This window comes from Bos indicus, chromosome 16, assembly GCF_029378745.1.
Source record: "Bos indicus isolate NIAB-ARS_2022 breed Sahiwal x Tharparkar chromosome 16, NIAB-ARS_B.indTharparkar_mat_pri_1.0, whole genome shotgun sequence".
In the NCBI taxonomy this organism is placed as follows: Eukaryota; Metazoa; Chordata; class Mammalia; order Artiodactyla; family Bovidae; genus Bos; species Bos indicus.
In genome coordinates this window covers 50,112,907-50,126,487 of record NC_091775.1, presented here as the reverse complement: position 1 = coordinate 50,126,487, position 13,581 = coordinate 50,112,907, and the positions used below count along the sequence as shown (strand labels likewise).

General features: G+C 51.7%; 1 protein-coding gene across 4 annotated transcripts in view; it reads right to left on the bottom strand.

The window, feature by feature from the left end:
• The window catches only part of CEP104 (centrosomal protein 104), a 40,152-nt gene that overhangs the window by 10,642 nt on the left and 15,929 nt on the right, over nucleotides 1-13,581 (bottom strand). For 2 of the 4 annotated variants that reach the window (XM_019976253.2, XM_070768324.1), the window contains exons 5-15: nucleotides 12,588-12,650; nucleotides 12,227-12,303; nucleotides 9,381-9,549; nucleotides 8,836-8,991; nucleotides 7,781-8,008; nucleotides 6,480-6,677; nucleotides 5,645-5,812; nucleotides 4,847-5,020; nucleotides 3,070-3,246; nucleotides 1,296-1,502; nucleotides 747-854 (exon numbers count right to left, since the gene is read on the bottom strand). In XM_019976253.2, the coding sequence (XP_019831812.1) occupies nucleotides 747-854; nucleotides 1,296-1,502; nucleotides 3,070-3,246; nucleotides 4,847-5,020; nucleotides 5,645-5,812; nucleotides 6,480-6,677; nucleotides 7,781-8,008; nucleotides 8,836-8,991; nucleotides 9,381-9,549; nucleotides 12,227-12,303; nucleotides 12,588-12,650 (1,725 nt within the window). The remainder of the gene's footprint in view (nucleotides 1-746; nucleotides 855-1,295; nucleotides 1,503-3,069; nucleotides 3,247-4,846; nucleotides 5,021-5,644; nucleotides 5,813-6,479; nucleotides 6,678-7,780; nucleotides 8,009-8,835; nucleotides 8,992-9,380; nucleotides 9,550-12,226; nucleotides 12,304-12,587; nucleotides 12,651-13,581) is intronic. The other 2 variants (XM_019976254.2, XM_019976255.2) reach the window with 2 other exon arrangements.

Below are 13,581 nucleotides of genomic sequence, written 5' to 3'. Positions count from 1 at the left end.
TGCTTCCTTTCCTTTTCACCATTCTTAGCCACTTATTATCCTTTTTTACAAAGTGGCGGTCAGAGCACTTCCCAGGAGATCCGCTGTGGACACAACTGGGGACTCCTCGGCTGTGTAACCAGCTCAGATGCCCACGCCCTTGCTCTCTTACTGTCACCTGAAGGACGTAACCATGAAAGCCAGGGTGATGACACGCGTGTGTATGGGCTGCTGAAGCGAGCGCATGATGACACGCGTGTAAATCACAGAGGCAGGCCCTTCAGAAGGGACACGATTCTACGGGACCAAATGCCGTCTGATCCCCTGTGCACGGGGACTACGGCTTCCTGATGGGAACGTCTGCCTGAAACCTTCTGCTTCCTGCACAAGGCAGGCAGACCTTCGAGTCAAGCTTATTTTCCTCCTTAGCCTCTGAAGGAGGTGAGGACCTGTGGGTGGGGGACCTGTCCTCGCCTGTCCCTCCCCACTCCCCCAAGCTCCTGCAGGCCCAAGTGTCCTGTCTGCTCTAAACACAGCCAGGCCAGCAGTGTGCTTCATCCCCGACGGGAATGAAGAGCAGATGATTCAGCAGGGGATTCCTTTTATTTCCCCCTGAACTCACTGAAGAAACAGCAAAGAATAAAGATGTCTGTTTATAGAATCCCACGAAAAGCAGACCAAGCTCTCTGTTCATCTATATAAGGAAATAATCGCTCACAGGATTTTGACCGAAAGCAGGAGGGGGAGAGACAGAGACTCCTGCCGACCTGGACTTCGGCCTGCATCTCCTTTAGGGCCGCCAACTGCCCTTGCAAAGCTCTGATTTCTTCTTTCTTTCGTTTTTCCGCTTCTTCAGCAGCAGCTCTTTTCTGTGCCTGGTATGGAAAGATTTTCCATTAGAATCGATTTTTAGGGTAGCCTTCGGAACTGAGTGATAAGCTATAGCACATATGTCTCTTATACATTACAATCCTCGCTAAGACATTTGAATAATATACCTATGATTAAGAGAAAGATCCACCAGGTTCAGCTAATAAATGTTTACTGTTTTTACTGTTTTATTTTTAATTAAATATAAAATGCTTTACTTTATACTAGAGCCTAGTTGGTGAACATGTGCTAAATGTCTCCTATGGATAAACCTGAGGATGTCCTCACATGAGGCCACCATCACCCCTGTTCACAGACACAGTGGAGGAACCAGGACCAGTGTCTCCTGTGTCCATGCAGCTCCTTGAAACATGCGTCAGTTTACTCTGGCACCAGATTACTTCTTAAACATGAGGTCAAATCATAACTTTGGGAAGTTAACTCACCCTCATCTCGGCATCTGTGGGTCTGCCATCTATTTTGGCAAACCCCTCAAAGATCGTTTTGTAGAGGACGTTCCTGCGGGTGGTGCTGTCGTCGGGCGGGAGGTACTCTAGGACGAGAGCCCGGTGCTGCGCGTACAGGTCCAGGATCATCCCCACGGCCGCCTCACGCACCTCTCGCACCCTGTGCTCCAGGGCCTGCACTGAAAACTGAGAAGAGGGCCGGGACGCGCTCTTGTGACTCAAGTTGTAAAACAGCCACGTTTAGTTTTTCTGGCGTAGAAAAAACATAGTGTTAAGTCGCTCAGTCACGTACGACTCTTTGCGACCCTATGGACTGTAGCCCACCAGGTTCCTCTGTGCGTGGGATTCTCCAGGCAAGAATAGTGGAGTGAGTAGCCATGTAGCCATTTCCTTCTCCAGGGGATCTTCCCAACCCAGGGATCGGACCCAGGTCTCCCACACTGCAGACAGATTCTTTACCATCTGAGCCACCAAGAAAGCCCAAACATAGAGGCAATATAAACACTTTAAAAATAAAGAAGACATTGCCCACAGAATTCCAGCTACTAAGATGCAGACTTTCCCTCACTTATTTTATACTGGAACTTGTGTATGCAATTATCATTTTGCTCTTTCCTACTTCAGGTAATAAATGGCAGTTTTAAAGTTACATCCTCCTGTAAACTAAGCATTACAAGGCATGTCTGTTTCAGCTCTTTCTAAGAAACAGAGCGCTAGGACCACTGCACAAGCCCCCTTGGAAGTCTCTCCAGCTCCCTGCCCCTTCCACCTGCCCCTCCCCCTCCCAAGGCATCAGTCCCTGAAGCTGGAGGACATGAACCCTCAGACGTTCTCATTATGTGTGTGCCATGTGTGTGTACACAGGCTTTTGTTTGACATCATAAATGGGCTTCCCAGGTAGCTCAGTGGTAAATAATCTGTCTGCCAACACATGACACAAGAGATGCGGGTTTGATCTCTGGGTTGGGAAGATCCTTTGGAGGAGGAAATGGTAACTTGCTCCTATATTCTTACCTGGAGAGTCCCCATGGACAGAGGAGCCCAGTGGGCTATAGTCCACGGGGTCACAAAGAGTGGGACATGACTAAGCACACACATACATAAATGGCTCACTGTGCGTATCATTCTGACACTTTATTTCTTATTCAATGTTTCTTTTTCAGGATCTGTGTGTGACCTTGAAGTAGGTGAAGGATCTGATCCATCCATCCTAAGGATCACACGAACCTATCACAACATACCAACGTTCCCATACATAATGGCCTTTCAGGCATCGGTCTCTCACTAGCTGGGCTTCTTCACTTCCTCTCTCCACCAGCACAGCCAGGTTTTACCCTGAACCTTGTCATCCTCAAACCCCGTAAGAACCTTGAGATGTTCTGACTGCAAGGAACCCGCTACCCCCTACCTGGGATGGTGACCTCCCACCTCCCCAGCCCACTCATCTGTGCTCCCTCCCATCTGTCACCTCCCACGAGGTCCTCCTGCCCTGGGGGGTGGGTCCATCACTGAGTCACCCCGGCATTCCTGCCCACTCTTAAATCTGGGGTCCCCTTCCTGTTCTGTGTTCACCAGGTGAAGCAGAAGGTGCTGCAGGCTCTAGCACCCACATGTGTCAGAGGAAGCAGGGACGTTCTGAAATCATGCCTCTCCACCCCACCCCCCACTGATCTGCAGCTAGCACTCCCCAGACACCCACGTGCTGCAGCCACCAGCTTGGGCCTGGCTGTGGCGGCCACCCCAAGGCGCTCACCCGCATCACACTGTCCACGGTGAAGCCCGCACCCTCCGTGCCCAGGTCCCGCAGCAGTCGCGCCAGCAGTGCCATCTGGCTCATGGCCAGGTGAGTTGAGGAGTTGGCTTTCAGCGGCTGGACCAGGTAAGATGGGATGACCTGGAGAGACTTCACTTCCTTAAACAAGGCTATCTCCTAGAGAGACCAACAGCATCTGCTAAGTTTTACTGGAAAATGAGAGGGGTTACTGATTGCTAGTCGCAAAGTAAACACTGAGGGAAAAAATGGGAAATAAAAGATGACAGTGACAGATGACGGTAAAGTCATTTGTCTGTAAGCGCCTATTTCTTTTTAAGATATGATAACAATTAAGAACAAAAGCCTGAATCATCAGAAATAAGAACCATGATCACTTAGAGATGAATTAAAGCTTTACAGAAAGTGTGATTAAAACCTTAGTTTCTCTTCTCAGGCTCTCACAACCTTAAGAAAAATATTTTCTAATTTCTAAAATTCTAAAAGAAATTAAGTCTTGCTGTAAGAACCTCCATTTCAGTATTTTTAAACTTTAGCCAAGCGTGTAACAGGCACATATTCAGATGGACTGATCCCTGATGGGTTGAGATGAAAGAGGGTAAGTGCCTCCACACGCTCTACTGTCTCCACTCAAGTATTTCTATAATTAAGATATTCATCACTTAACTAGCCAGATGCAAGGCAAGAAAAAGTGATAAAATATTAAAGGAAAAGACTGAAGAAATGATAAAATATCGATGAAACATGAGCTGTAACAGACAGAAGTCTGTTTTTGGCAGGTCTGTGGCCACACCACCTAAACACCTTCTCATTCTGGCAGCACCGTTGGCTCTGCCTCTGGGCCCATGAGTGGCTGGAAACCAATGGGGAGGAGGAGGGAGGAGAGCCCCCGAGAGCAGCAGGAACATTGACCTCCCTGGGAGACACAGATGCCGCGCACAAGGGGCCACACATGGCCACACGGTGTAGGCCGTCGGAAGCTGGTGCAGTACGGGAACGCCTGCACACGGAGGGCGCTCAGCACCACTGCCGTCCTGGAGGTGAACGTGGCTTGGAAACAATTAGGGGCACGTTCAATGCATCCTTTGAAAGAGTTCCCCCAAATAACGCCACTCACTCATTTTCCCTGAACGTTTTAGTTCATTAAATAAAACAAGATCGGTGGTTCTTCCTGGTGGAGAAACTATGGAAGTTCTGGCTTCCTTCCCTAGAAAGCCGGCCTGCTCATGGCACTGGGTTCACGTTTGGAGGAGCTCACAGACACCCTGCACCTTAACCTGAGGTCTCCTGGCCCAGATGGATTCCTGACAAGAGAGCAAAGCACACTCCTGTGCTGCCTGGCTCAGCGTGGGCCCCAGACTCCCAGCTGCTCACATCCACCTTGGCTCCCCCAGTGCCCAGGCGAGAGGAGGCATGTGGGTGGAAAGAATAAAGGCACTTCATCAAGACTGTGACCTGTTTATTATTATTTTTAACTCCACTTTTCTATTCTGGTCTGGCTCTCCATATATTTTTATTTATTAAAATTAAAAGCCTATGCTAAATAAGAGAAACAAAGAAAAACTGTACATTGTAGCCATGTTTAAGGCAGCATTTTGCTGGGTCAGAGGAGAAGGAAGTTATGATGGTGAATCACACGGCATAACCTATGACTGGCTTGAACAGATGGGACCTTGTAAGGTACTATACTAAGAAAGCCAAGTATCTCCGGTTATGTGTTTATTATTGATGGCTTCAAACATCCTGGGGAAATCTGTACCTGAATAAAATTAGAAGCCATAACCCGGAGGCGAGCAGAAGAGTCTCCAGTTCTCGTGAGCAAGACAGGAATCGTCCTCTCCACACAGTGAGCCGTTTCAAGTCTGCCCAGTTTGTGTTTAGGAATATACTGTGTAATTATCATTTTCAACAGTTTCAAAGATGCCTGAAAGACCTAAGAAAAAAGTGAGAAACACGGATAAGCCACTCAACTCAATTCCACTAAAAAGAAACATGAAATTTACTCTCAGTAATCAACAGGAATGTTACACTGAAAACTACACGCTGTCTGAAGGACTGAAAATGGCCAACTGCCAACTGCTGTGCACACAGTTCCCTGCACACGGAGGGCACGGGCTCATCTCTGTGTGTTATGAGGTCTCCGACACCGCCCCTTGAGACCGAGGGTCTGACGTTTCTGCTGAACTGCATAAGGTACTGTGTGAATGCAGACGATGGTGTAACTGGGGATGTTCATTCTTATGGCCCTTTCAGAGTTAGGAAAGTTCACTGGTAACTCCAAGTTCCTCAGGTGTCGGGAAGATCAAACGTGAACGTAGCGTGAACAGTACGGCGGCCAGGCCTCTGTGCACACAGGGCCAGAGGGCACGGCCCATGGGAACAGAGCCCAGGCTCCTCGGCGACCGGGTTTCTTACTCAAGGTCTTCATCCCTAGTGACCTTGTGCTTGGTGATGACAGTGAGTGGACCAGGCTGCTTCCCGGGACACCCTGACCTCCAGGGGATGGCCCGGCAGCTCTCGGCAGACATGGGGGCCCCTGTGGGGTGGCGGGACTCACTGGGGTCACGATGTCGCGGATGGCTCTCCTGACGAGGAAGACGGCGGCCCTCAGCGTGCTCTTCAGGTCCTCTTTTGGGGTGCCCACGGGCGTGTCCGTCAGCTGCTTATGCAGGGTGAGGAGCGCGTCCTCCCGGTGCGACCACGTCTTGGAGTAGGCTCCGGCCACCTGGGAGGGCAGGGGGCGGCCTTCAGGGTGGGCGGTCGGCCCTGTCCCCACCCTAGCACCCCTGGCTTTGGTTTGTGTCAACAAGACACAGCTTTTCTAAACACAGGACCTCCACCCTCTGGGTACATGGGTTTGGAGAAATACTGCTCCTAGCATGGAAAGTTTTAAGTCTGTGTCCATTAAAACACGGACAGTATTAAAAGCTCCAACAGAACTTCTCGAGGCTAATGACGCTCTGGTATTTTCTTTGCTCTGCTGTCCTCGACCCTGGAGCCAGCAGTGCTCCGGGCGGGAGCTGGGTCTGGGCCCCAGGCCTGTGAGCACCGCAAGGAAAGGCCCTGGTTGGGATGTCCCTGGTGGTCCAGTGGTTAAAAGTCCACCTCTCAGTGCAGAGGACGCAGGTTCAATCTCTGGCTGGGGAGCCAGGATCCTCCATGCTGTAGCGCGTGGGCAAATAATTAAAACAGAAAAATAAATAGAAAGAAAGGCCAGGCTCAAAGGGACGCCATCAGGAGACCTGAAATCCTAGCTGATGCTCGTGCTCTCCCACGTGATGACTGATCATCAGGACGTTCCCACTGGACGGTGAGGACAAGGGTGGGACCGGCAGAGGACCAGGAGCCCTGTGGAGCCGCCCACCCCACCCGCCATTGGCCTCTTTCCTTACCAGGGCCTCTCCTAGCACGTCCACAGCAGAGCTGGCTTCCCGCAAGGCCTTCTCCGTCAGGGGCTCTGGCTCGCCTGCAGTGTCTGCCCTTCGAGCCTCGTCGCCGAGCACATCTCTCCTCTCTGCTTCGGAGACCGCCGCCCCGAGCTGCTTGCGGGTCACGGGGAGAGGCCGTTCATCGTAGGGCAGGGAATCAGGCTGTGGGAGGACAGGGCAGCTACAGGGCCTGGCGTGGGGTCCCCCCCTCGCCTGCTGATCCCTGTCTACACCCATAGGCTGACTGCCTGGGACATGTCTGGTCTGAACGATGGTATTTTACTGAAGTATCAGTCTCGTCAGGTTAGAATAATTTATGAATTGGGTGTAACTGAAAAAAATCAGACAGGAGTTTCTATTCCCTTCTAAGCTTGTTACAGACCTAATCAACAAGCTATCTAGATTCTGCCACAATTACTGCTCACCACTAGAGATTTCAACAGCCAAAAGACCACTAGAGTAAAACTTATTACATTCTTCTTCTGGAAAGACCTCTGGTATTTTCTCAGTTCGTTAGTTTACTTGTAACTATCAAGCCTCCTCTGAACGCATCCATTGTCCAGCAGCCCTGCACTAACACACGTGGTGGAAGCCCTGGGTCCTTCTGTCACTCCTTCCAGCGCCTGCAAACCTGCGGCCCTCAGCAGAGGCCTCCCGTGGCCTGTCCTCAGTGACCCACATGAGCAATGAGGCTGCCAGGTGATGAGGCCGGTCTAACCAGGGTAAACCTGGGGCCTGGGGATGGGCTCAGGGTAGGACAGATTCCGCCCACCCTCCCCCACCTCCCCGATGGCAAGATGTCCAGACCGGAAGCTGAGGCCCCTGGGACAGGTCCAGCCCACTGAGAGGGCATCCGGAACCAAGAAAGCGGACCCGCAAGATAGGAGTCAAACCTACCCTGAAACCCATGTGGACTCTTAGACTCCCAGTTATAAACACCAGTAGCCCATTGGAAACAGGCTTTCTGCCATCTGCCACACAGGCAGCTCTAGCAGGGATGGCCTCGTACACGACTTGTCCTGAGATCCCGTCAGGGCGGGAACCTCACTCATTCCCAGAAACACCCTCTCCCACACTGCAGCACGTCTTTGCAGAGAGCAGCAGAGGCTCAGAGGAGGCAGTCTTAGTCACTGGCGGTGTTCCTGAATGCAGGGCGGGGAAGGAGGCCCCCTGCTTTTGTTCTCTGATACACTCGTTCCCCAGGAAAGCCCCCACAAGACACAGGGCCTCCATGTCTGCCCACGGTGGGAACCTGAGTTACCTACGTGGGTCTTGGGAGGGGGGTCAGTGGCGGGAGGTGGCCGGTCCACTGTGGGACGCTGAGGAGACACGTCCAGGCAGTGTGATGAAGGCTTCTCCTGAAGAAAAGGGTCCGCAAGCCGGTTTTCTGACACCCTTTCCTCTGGCTGTGGCAGGGAGCGCATGGGCGGCTGGTGGTGGGGGCTGCTGGGACAGGCCAGGGGCTGCAGGGGCAGGTCGAGAGGCCTTCTCATCTGGGGGAAAATGGGCCGTTCAGCTCCCAGTGTCCCCGCCACACAGACCCCACCTCGTTCCCCAGGGGAGCGCTGGCTTGGGAAGACACAGGTGGAAGCTGCACTAACAAGGCCACGTCACGGCCCCCGACTACCTGATGTTACCGTGTGGATCACTCAGGGGACGCTGTACCAAAGCAGGGTGGCTGCTCACAGAGTGGGCGCTGCAGCGTGGAGGCTGCAGGTGGGCGGGAGCACCCGGGCTGGACCCACACGGCCGGTGCTGGTCCCTGTGTGTCTGCAGAGCAGGCTACTTCATGTCACTCTAACAAGTGCAGTGGGCTCAGCTGTGGTCGTGTGCTGGGCTGGCGGAAAGTGCTTTAGGCAGACGACCACATCTCAGGTTCCTTGTTCTCACCGCCATGGAAACAATGGGGAAACTGAGTCCCAGGGAGGATGAGGAATGAGTTTGAGACCACAGAGTGGGGCGGGTGGAGTGGGGCCAGGAGCCAGCAGTGACAGCTAGAGCCTGCACTCCCTGTGCTATCCCCTGGGCACCAGGCCTGTCTCCTGGCCTGGAACACGGGTCTGGACATGGGACCCTCCCCTATTGGCCCGAGCTGTCAGGGGCCCCTCTCCCTGTGCTTCCCAGGACCACATGGGTGGGGCTGCCACCAGGAGACACAGCCATCTGCTGGGAGGCTTCCAAGCTGACCTGCCCCATGTCCATCATTGGAGTCCTCCTGCAGGAGCCTGTGAAGGCTGAGCCCCTGATGCCCACCCGTGTGGATTTGGAGAATAGCTCTCCCGGCCCCCCAACTCCGGGTCCTGCTGCAGGCCCCACCCACCAGCTCGGCGTCCACCAGCTCGTGCAGCTGCAGCTGCTCATACACGCGGCTGCGGAATCGCTCCATCTGCTGCTTCTTCTCCTTGGCCAGGTCGTAGTCTTCCTTCTCCACGGCACAGCGCTTCTCCACCTCGTACCTGCCCAGGCGCTCCCCTACCTGGAGCACACAGCGTCAGCTCTCGTTTCACAGACTTGCTCCCAGTGCAGAGACCGTTTCAAAGTTAACGGTTCGAGGACGGTGTGGGCGACCAGCCTCATGTCCGGGAGACGGGGGAAGGACACAGGGAATGGAGGGGACTGGCCACGGTCGCCTGCAAGCTCACAGCGGTTTAAGCATCTCAGCTTCCTGCTGCCTTAGATGGCATGCGGCCCTGAGGAGGGCTCTGCAGGACTACATGCTCGTGGTCTCTCTCATCTGCTTACACCCCTGAATCCACGCTAACCCTGTGGCCTTCTGAGGCCTGGCCCTTCTCTGGGCAGGCGCCAGGGTAATCAGACACAAAGCCTATCGCGGGTGGCAGAGGAGCTGTTTCCCAGAGGCAGTACCTTCTGCAAGTCAGCGATGGCTTGTTTCAGCTTCTTGGCGTAGTCATAGCGCTCCTTCTGCACGGCCTCACGCTTCCGTTCGTCTAACCGGCGGATGATCTGTGCCACTTCTGGGTCCTGGTACATGTCAAAGGCTAAGTCGTCTAGTGGAGAGATATAATCAGACTTCCTACAGGAAAGAATAGAATATTTTAGAGCCAGTTTTAATCTACGTGATACTGCAGGGGAGGTGCTCTCCACACACTCAGGGCTAAAGATGGGAGATGCCCGCCCCTATGGTATTTCCTGCCAACAAACCTCATTTACTCACTCTCTCATCTATCACCCGCTCATTCATTCTCATTCACTCACTTGTTCACATTCACTCACTCGTTCACATTTGCTCATGCACTTACTCACTCACTCACTCATCCACTCGTTCATTCTCATTCACTCACTCAGTCACTCACTCATTCACTCACCTCTTTCCCCACTCATTCACTCTCTCACTCATGCACTCATTCATATTCACTCATTTCATTCACTCTCATTCATTCACTCACTCACTCATTCAACAGATATCTCAAATGCAGACTGTGCCCAGCTCTGCTCTGGGTGCTGGGACATGACAGTGCACGAGAATCAGCTCCTGAATCATTTGGAGACTTGGGAAACCAACATCAGAGCCGGCCACGACTAGGCCCTGGCCTTGCAGAGGCTGATTTGGGGGGACTCAGGCTGAGCCCAGGCTTCCATTTCATGCCACAGTAACAGTGACAAGTGTTAAAGATGCTACCACTGGGCTTGTACATCAAGGTGTCCAACTGTACACCATCACCCGGTTCTGCAGATCAGAAAGATCCTTCCTGGAATAAATGACCCAAACATGATCTAAATGACTGGTTTCTCATGAACTCTGACCTCCATTCCTTCCTCCTAGTTCTATGACAGGACAGCAGCTCCTGGGCCTGATGTCTAGAACCATGACACCGATCTAACTCCTCAACAGAAGAGTTAGGGACGTGGTTCAGAACCTCCCCATCTGCGGAATCAGACGTAAACACTTCCTGTTAACTTTGGCTCGGGGGTCCTTATGTGCTGGGAAACTTATTAAAGATGTTATCTGTCATAAGTTTAGCTGATTAATGATAAATTCAAGCAGGACAGGGGACCACGTCCCCTTTCAAAATCATCCTATTTCTGCATGCCTTGACTCAGGTACTGGTGGGCACAGCAGCAGGCACGGTGGCCGTGGCACCTCTGTTAACCTCAGTGAGGACTGACCAGCAGAATGTCTCCATGTGCCCAAGGTCACAGTGACTATTTTTACCTAAATACATACCATATTCTCAAATCTAACTTGCTCTGCCCTGAAGCTCCAGAGATGAAACCAACACTTCATTCTACCATAGAACCCTACAGAGGTTGAGATGATGTTGGAACACCCAGCGTCAGCAGTGCCCATCACTCACAATGCCCCAGTGGCGCCTGTGGACTCAGCCTCAGGTGTGGCCCGTGACCTGCTAAGACCTCACTTCACCTTCAGGAAAACCCTGGGTGGGGGCGCAGCAGGACAGGAAGCTGCAGTCTGCTGTCCCCCGTGGCTAACTTGAAGAAGAACTGATTTAAACAGAAGTCACCGTTCCCCAGAGGGCTTTTATCAGAGATACTGAGCCATCAGTGAGCTTGGTCATCTCTGCTCACGAGGGCAGAGCTGCAGGTGGTGCCACCACGATGCTGAAGGAAGCGGAGACGGCACCTGCTGTCAGTGCCCGCCTCCCCCAGGTGCTCCTCATGCCAACCTGACAAGGGGAGGCATCCGCGTGGCTTGTGTAGGTGGGATGGCTCACCCTGCACTGTGCCTTCTTACACACTGAACTGTAAGCGTGGCCTCCACTCCAAGGCACCACGCACACCACCACCTGAGGCGACCCCTGGTCCGCCTCTCACTCAGGCTGCGGGGACCATGAAACCCAGGCCTGTAGGGGCTGGGGAGCTCTGTGGGGACAGGTTCACTGTCTGCCGGGCGCATGACTGGTATCGCCGTGGCTCCGAGTGACAGGCTGGAGAATTGACCCCACATCTGATGCAAACAGAAGAGCCGGCTGTTCTGACCACGTGCCCGTAAGCATGGAGTGACACACACCACAGGTCATGGGCAAACACCATCTACTAATATCGAGGCATCTTATCTTTTCTAAGCATCTTATCCTTTCACTCTTGGGGAGCTGCTGTCAGAAATGGGGCCCTGGGTGTCATTTTGAATTCCTCTCTCCTTAGGCTGGGTGCTGTTAGGCAGGGTGCTGAGGACTTGGTCCCAGAGAGGTGCTGGGACACAGGGAGGAAAGAGCTGTACCCTCAGCTCTGCCCTCCAAGCCTGACCTGCTAAAGAGGCAGCAGGATGGCTAAGTCTTGCACAACTGCGCGCATGCAGAGCGTGGAGAGGCGCTCGGGAGAACCTGGAGACGGGCAGAGGTGCGCAGGAGAACCTGGAGACGGGCAGGTCTCACTCCCTTAAGGACTGAAGCTCTGAGCAGAGGGAGGATGAAGCTCAGTAACTGACAATCTTGGTCAATTGTTCCGTCTATGAATTTACCTGTGCCACTAAAACATCAAAGGATGGCTGACGGCTCTTTTGTTTGGTGATACTGAACCACACAGGAAATGAAGTCCTCTCTGAAGGGTGCTGAATGAAATGTGCTAAACAGAAGGGTGACCTTAATCTGCAGTGTATTCACGACAATCCCATCAGCGGCTTATTCAGCTCCAGACCGCGCTTTGGGGCCCCCGAGTCCAGGGTCCTTTAGAGCTGGCTTCCAGGGAGGAAGTCCCAGAAGTTTACGGCCTGGGGCGGGCGGGGCTCTTACCCAGAGCAAGTTCCTTCAAGAGCTGGGTCCTCCGCATTGTGCCCCAGGTAGTGATCAATCAGCTTCTCTCTGGAGGTCTGTGGGGGAAGTTCCGCTTAGTATCTCAGAGGAAAAGGAACAACGTAAAACAAAGGGATGATATGATATGAAGGGGCTTTGGTGATCCCGTTTGCTGGCGGGACAACTAAACTTCTCGAGCAAAGGAAAGTTTAAAACAACAGCTGCTGAAAAATCACCTGCGAGCTGGTCACCAGACACTTCTGTGAAAATTTATAGGATGACACTTTTGTGACAAAAATGAATGACCCCTCCTTGTTAGAAATAAATGTCTCTCTTTAGGAATGAAACTTCCCAGACTTACAATATTGCTTTCATCACCAAAGTCTGCAGGGTCTCCAATGATATTTACTGCAACCAAAGCAACCTAAGAGAGAATTCACCAACAGAAATTAAGTATAAATGTTAGACAGGACTTAACCCCTTTATAACACTCTGATTCATCCTGTCATCAAATGGGATGATGTACATCTAAATGCACTAATTGCAAAATCTCATGCTAACGTAGAATTATTAATGATTTTCAAATTACATAATATTCTAATGTTGAATCAAGTAGCTATTTTAATGTTTGAAGGATGTTAAAACAGTAACAAAGTTTCAATGCAGCCTTATATTGAAACATCCACCTGAGTTAAGAATGGGATCATATCTACCTGATGGTGGTAAGTTAGACAATGAATGAAAACCGACATTAACGCAGCTCAGTTTGTCCGAGGCAGTGATTCTCCCATGACATGCCCCTGCCCTTGAGAATCACTGAGGCTGAGCTAAAACCCAAGGAACCCCTGGTGAACAAGGAGAGGAAGTGGAGGAAAGAGACGGTTCAGAACTCTGCTGTCATGCATGGACGAGGCACCTGACTCTGTCTCAGACTCTCCTCCAGCTCACCTGCTCAGCATAAACTCTGACTGGCTGGAACACTTGCGTGCCTCTGGAAGGGGCAAGGAGTGTTATAAATATCTGCTTCAATTAAAAAGACTGCTCTGATGCCTCTGATTTCCACTGTGTTAATTATGCCAAAGCAACAGAAAGGGAACCAGAGAGATTCTGGACTGCTTGCCACATGAAATCACCTTCCCAATTTCCATCAGGGTATTTACCTTACAAAAGTCTACCTAGAACAGTGTTGTCCAATAGAAATATGATGCCACACAGATAATTTTAAGTTTTCTACTTGGCAGAGTAAAACAAAGTTTAAAAGAAACAGATAAAATTGATTGTAACAATATATTTAAACTTAATACATTCAAAATGTCTCATCTTGTTACTGAGTCTGGGTGACACACACAGCCCAT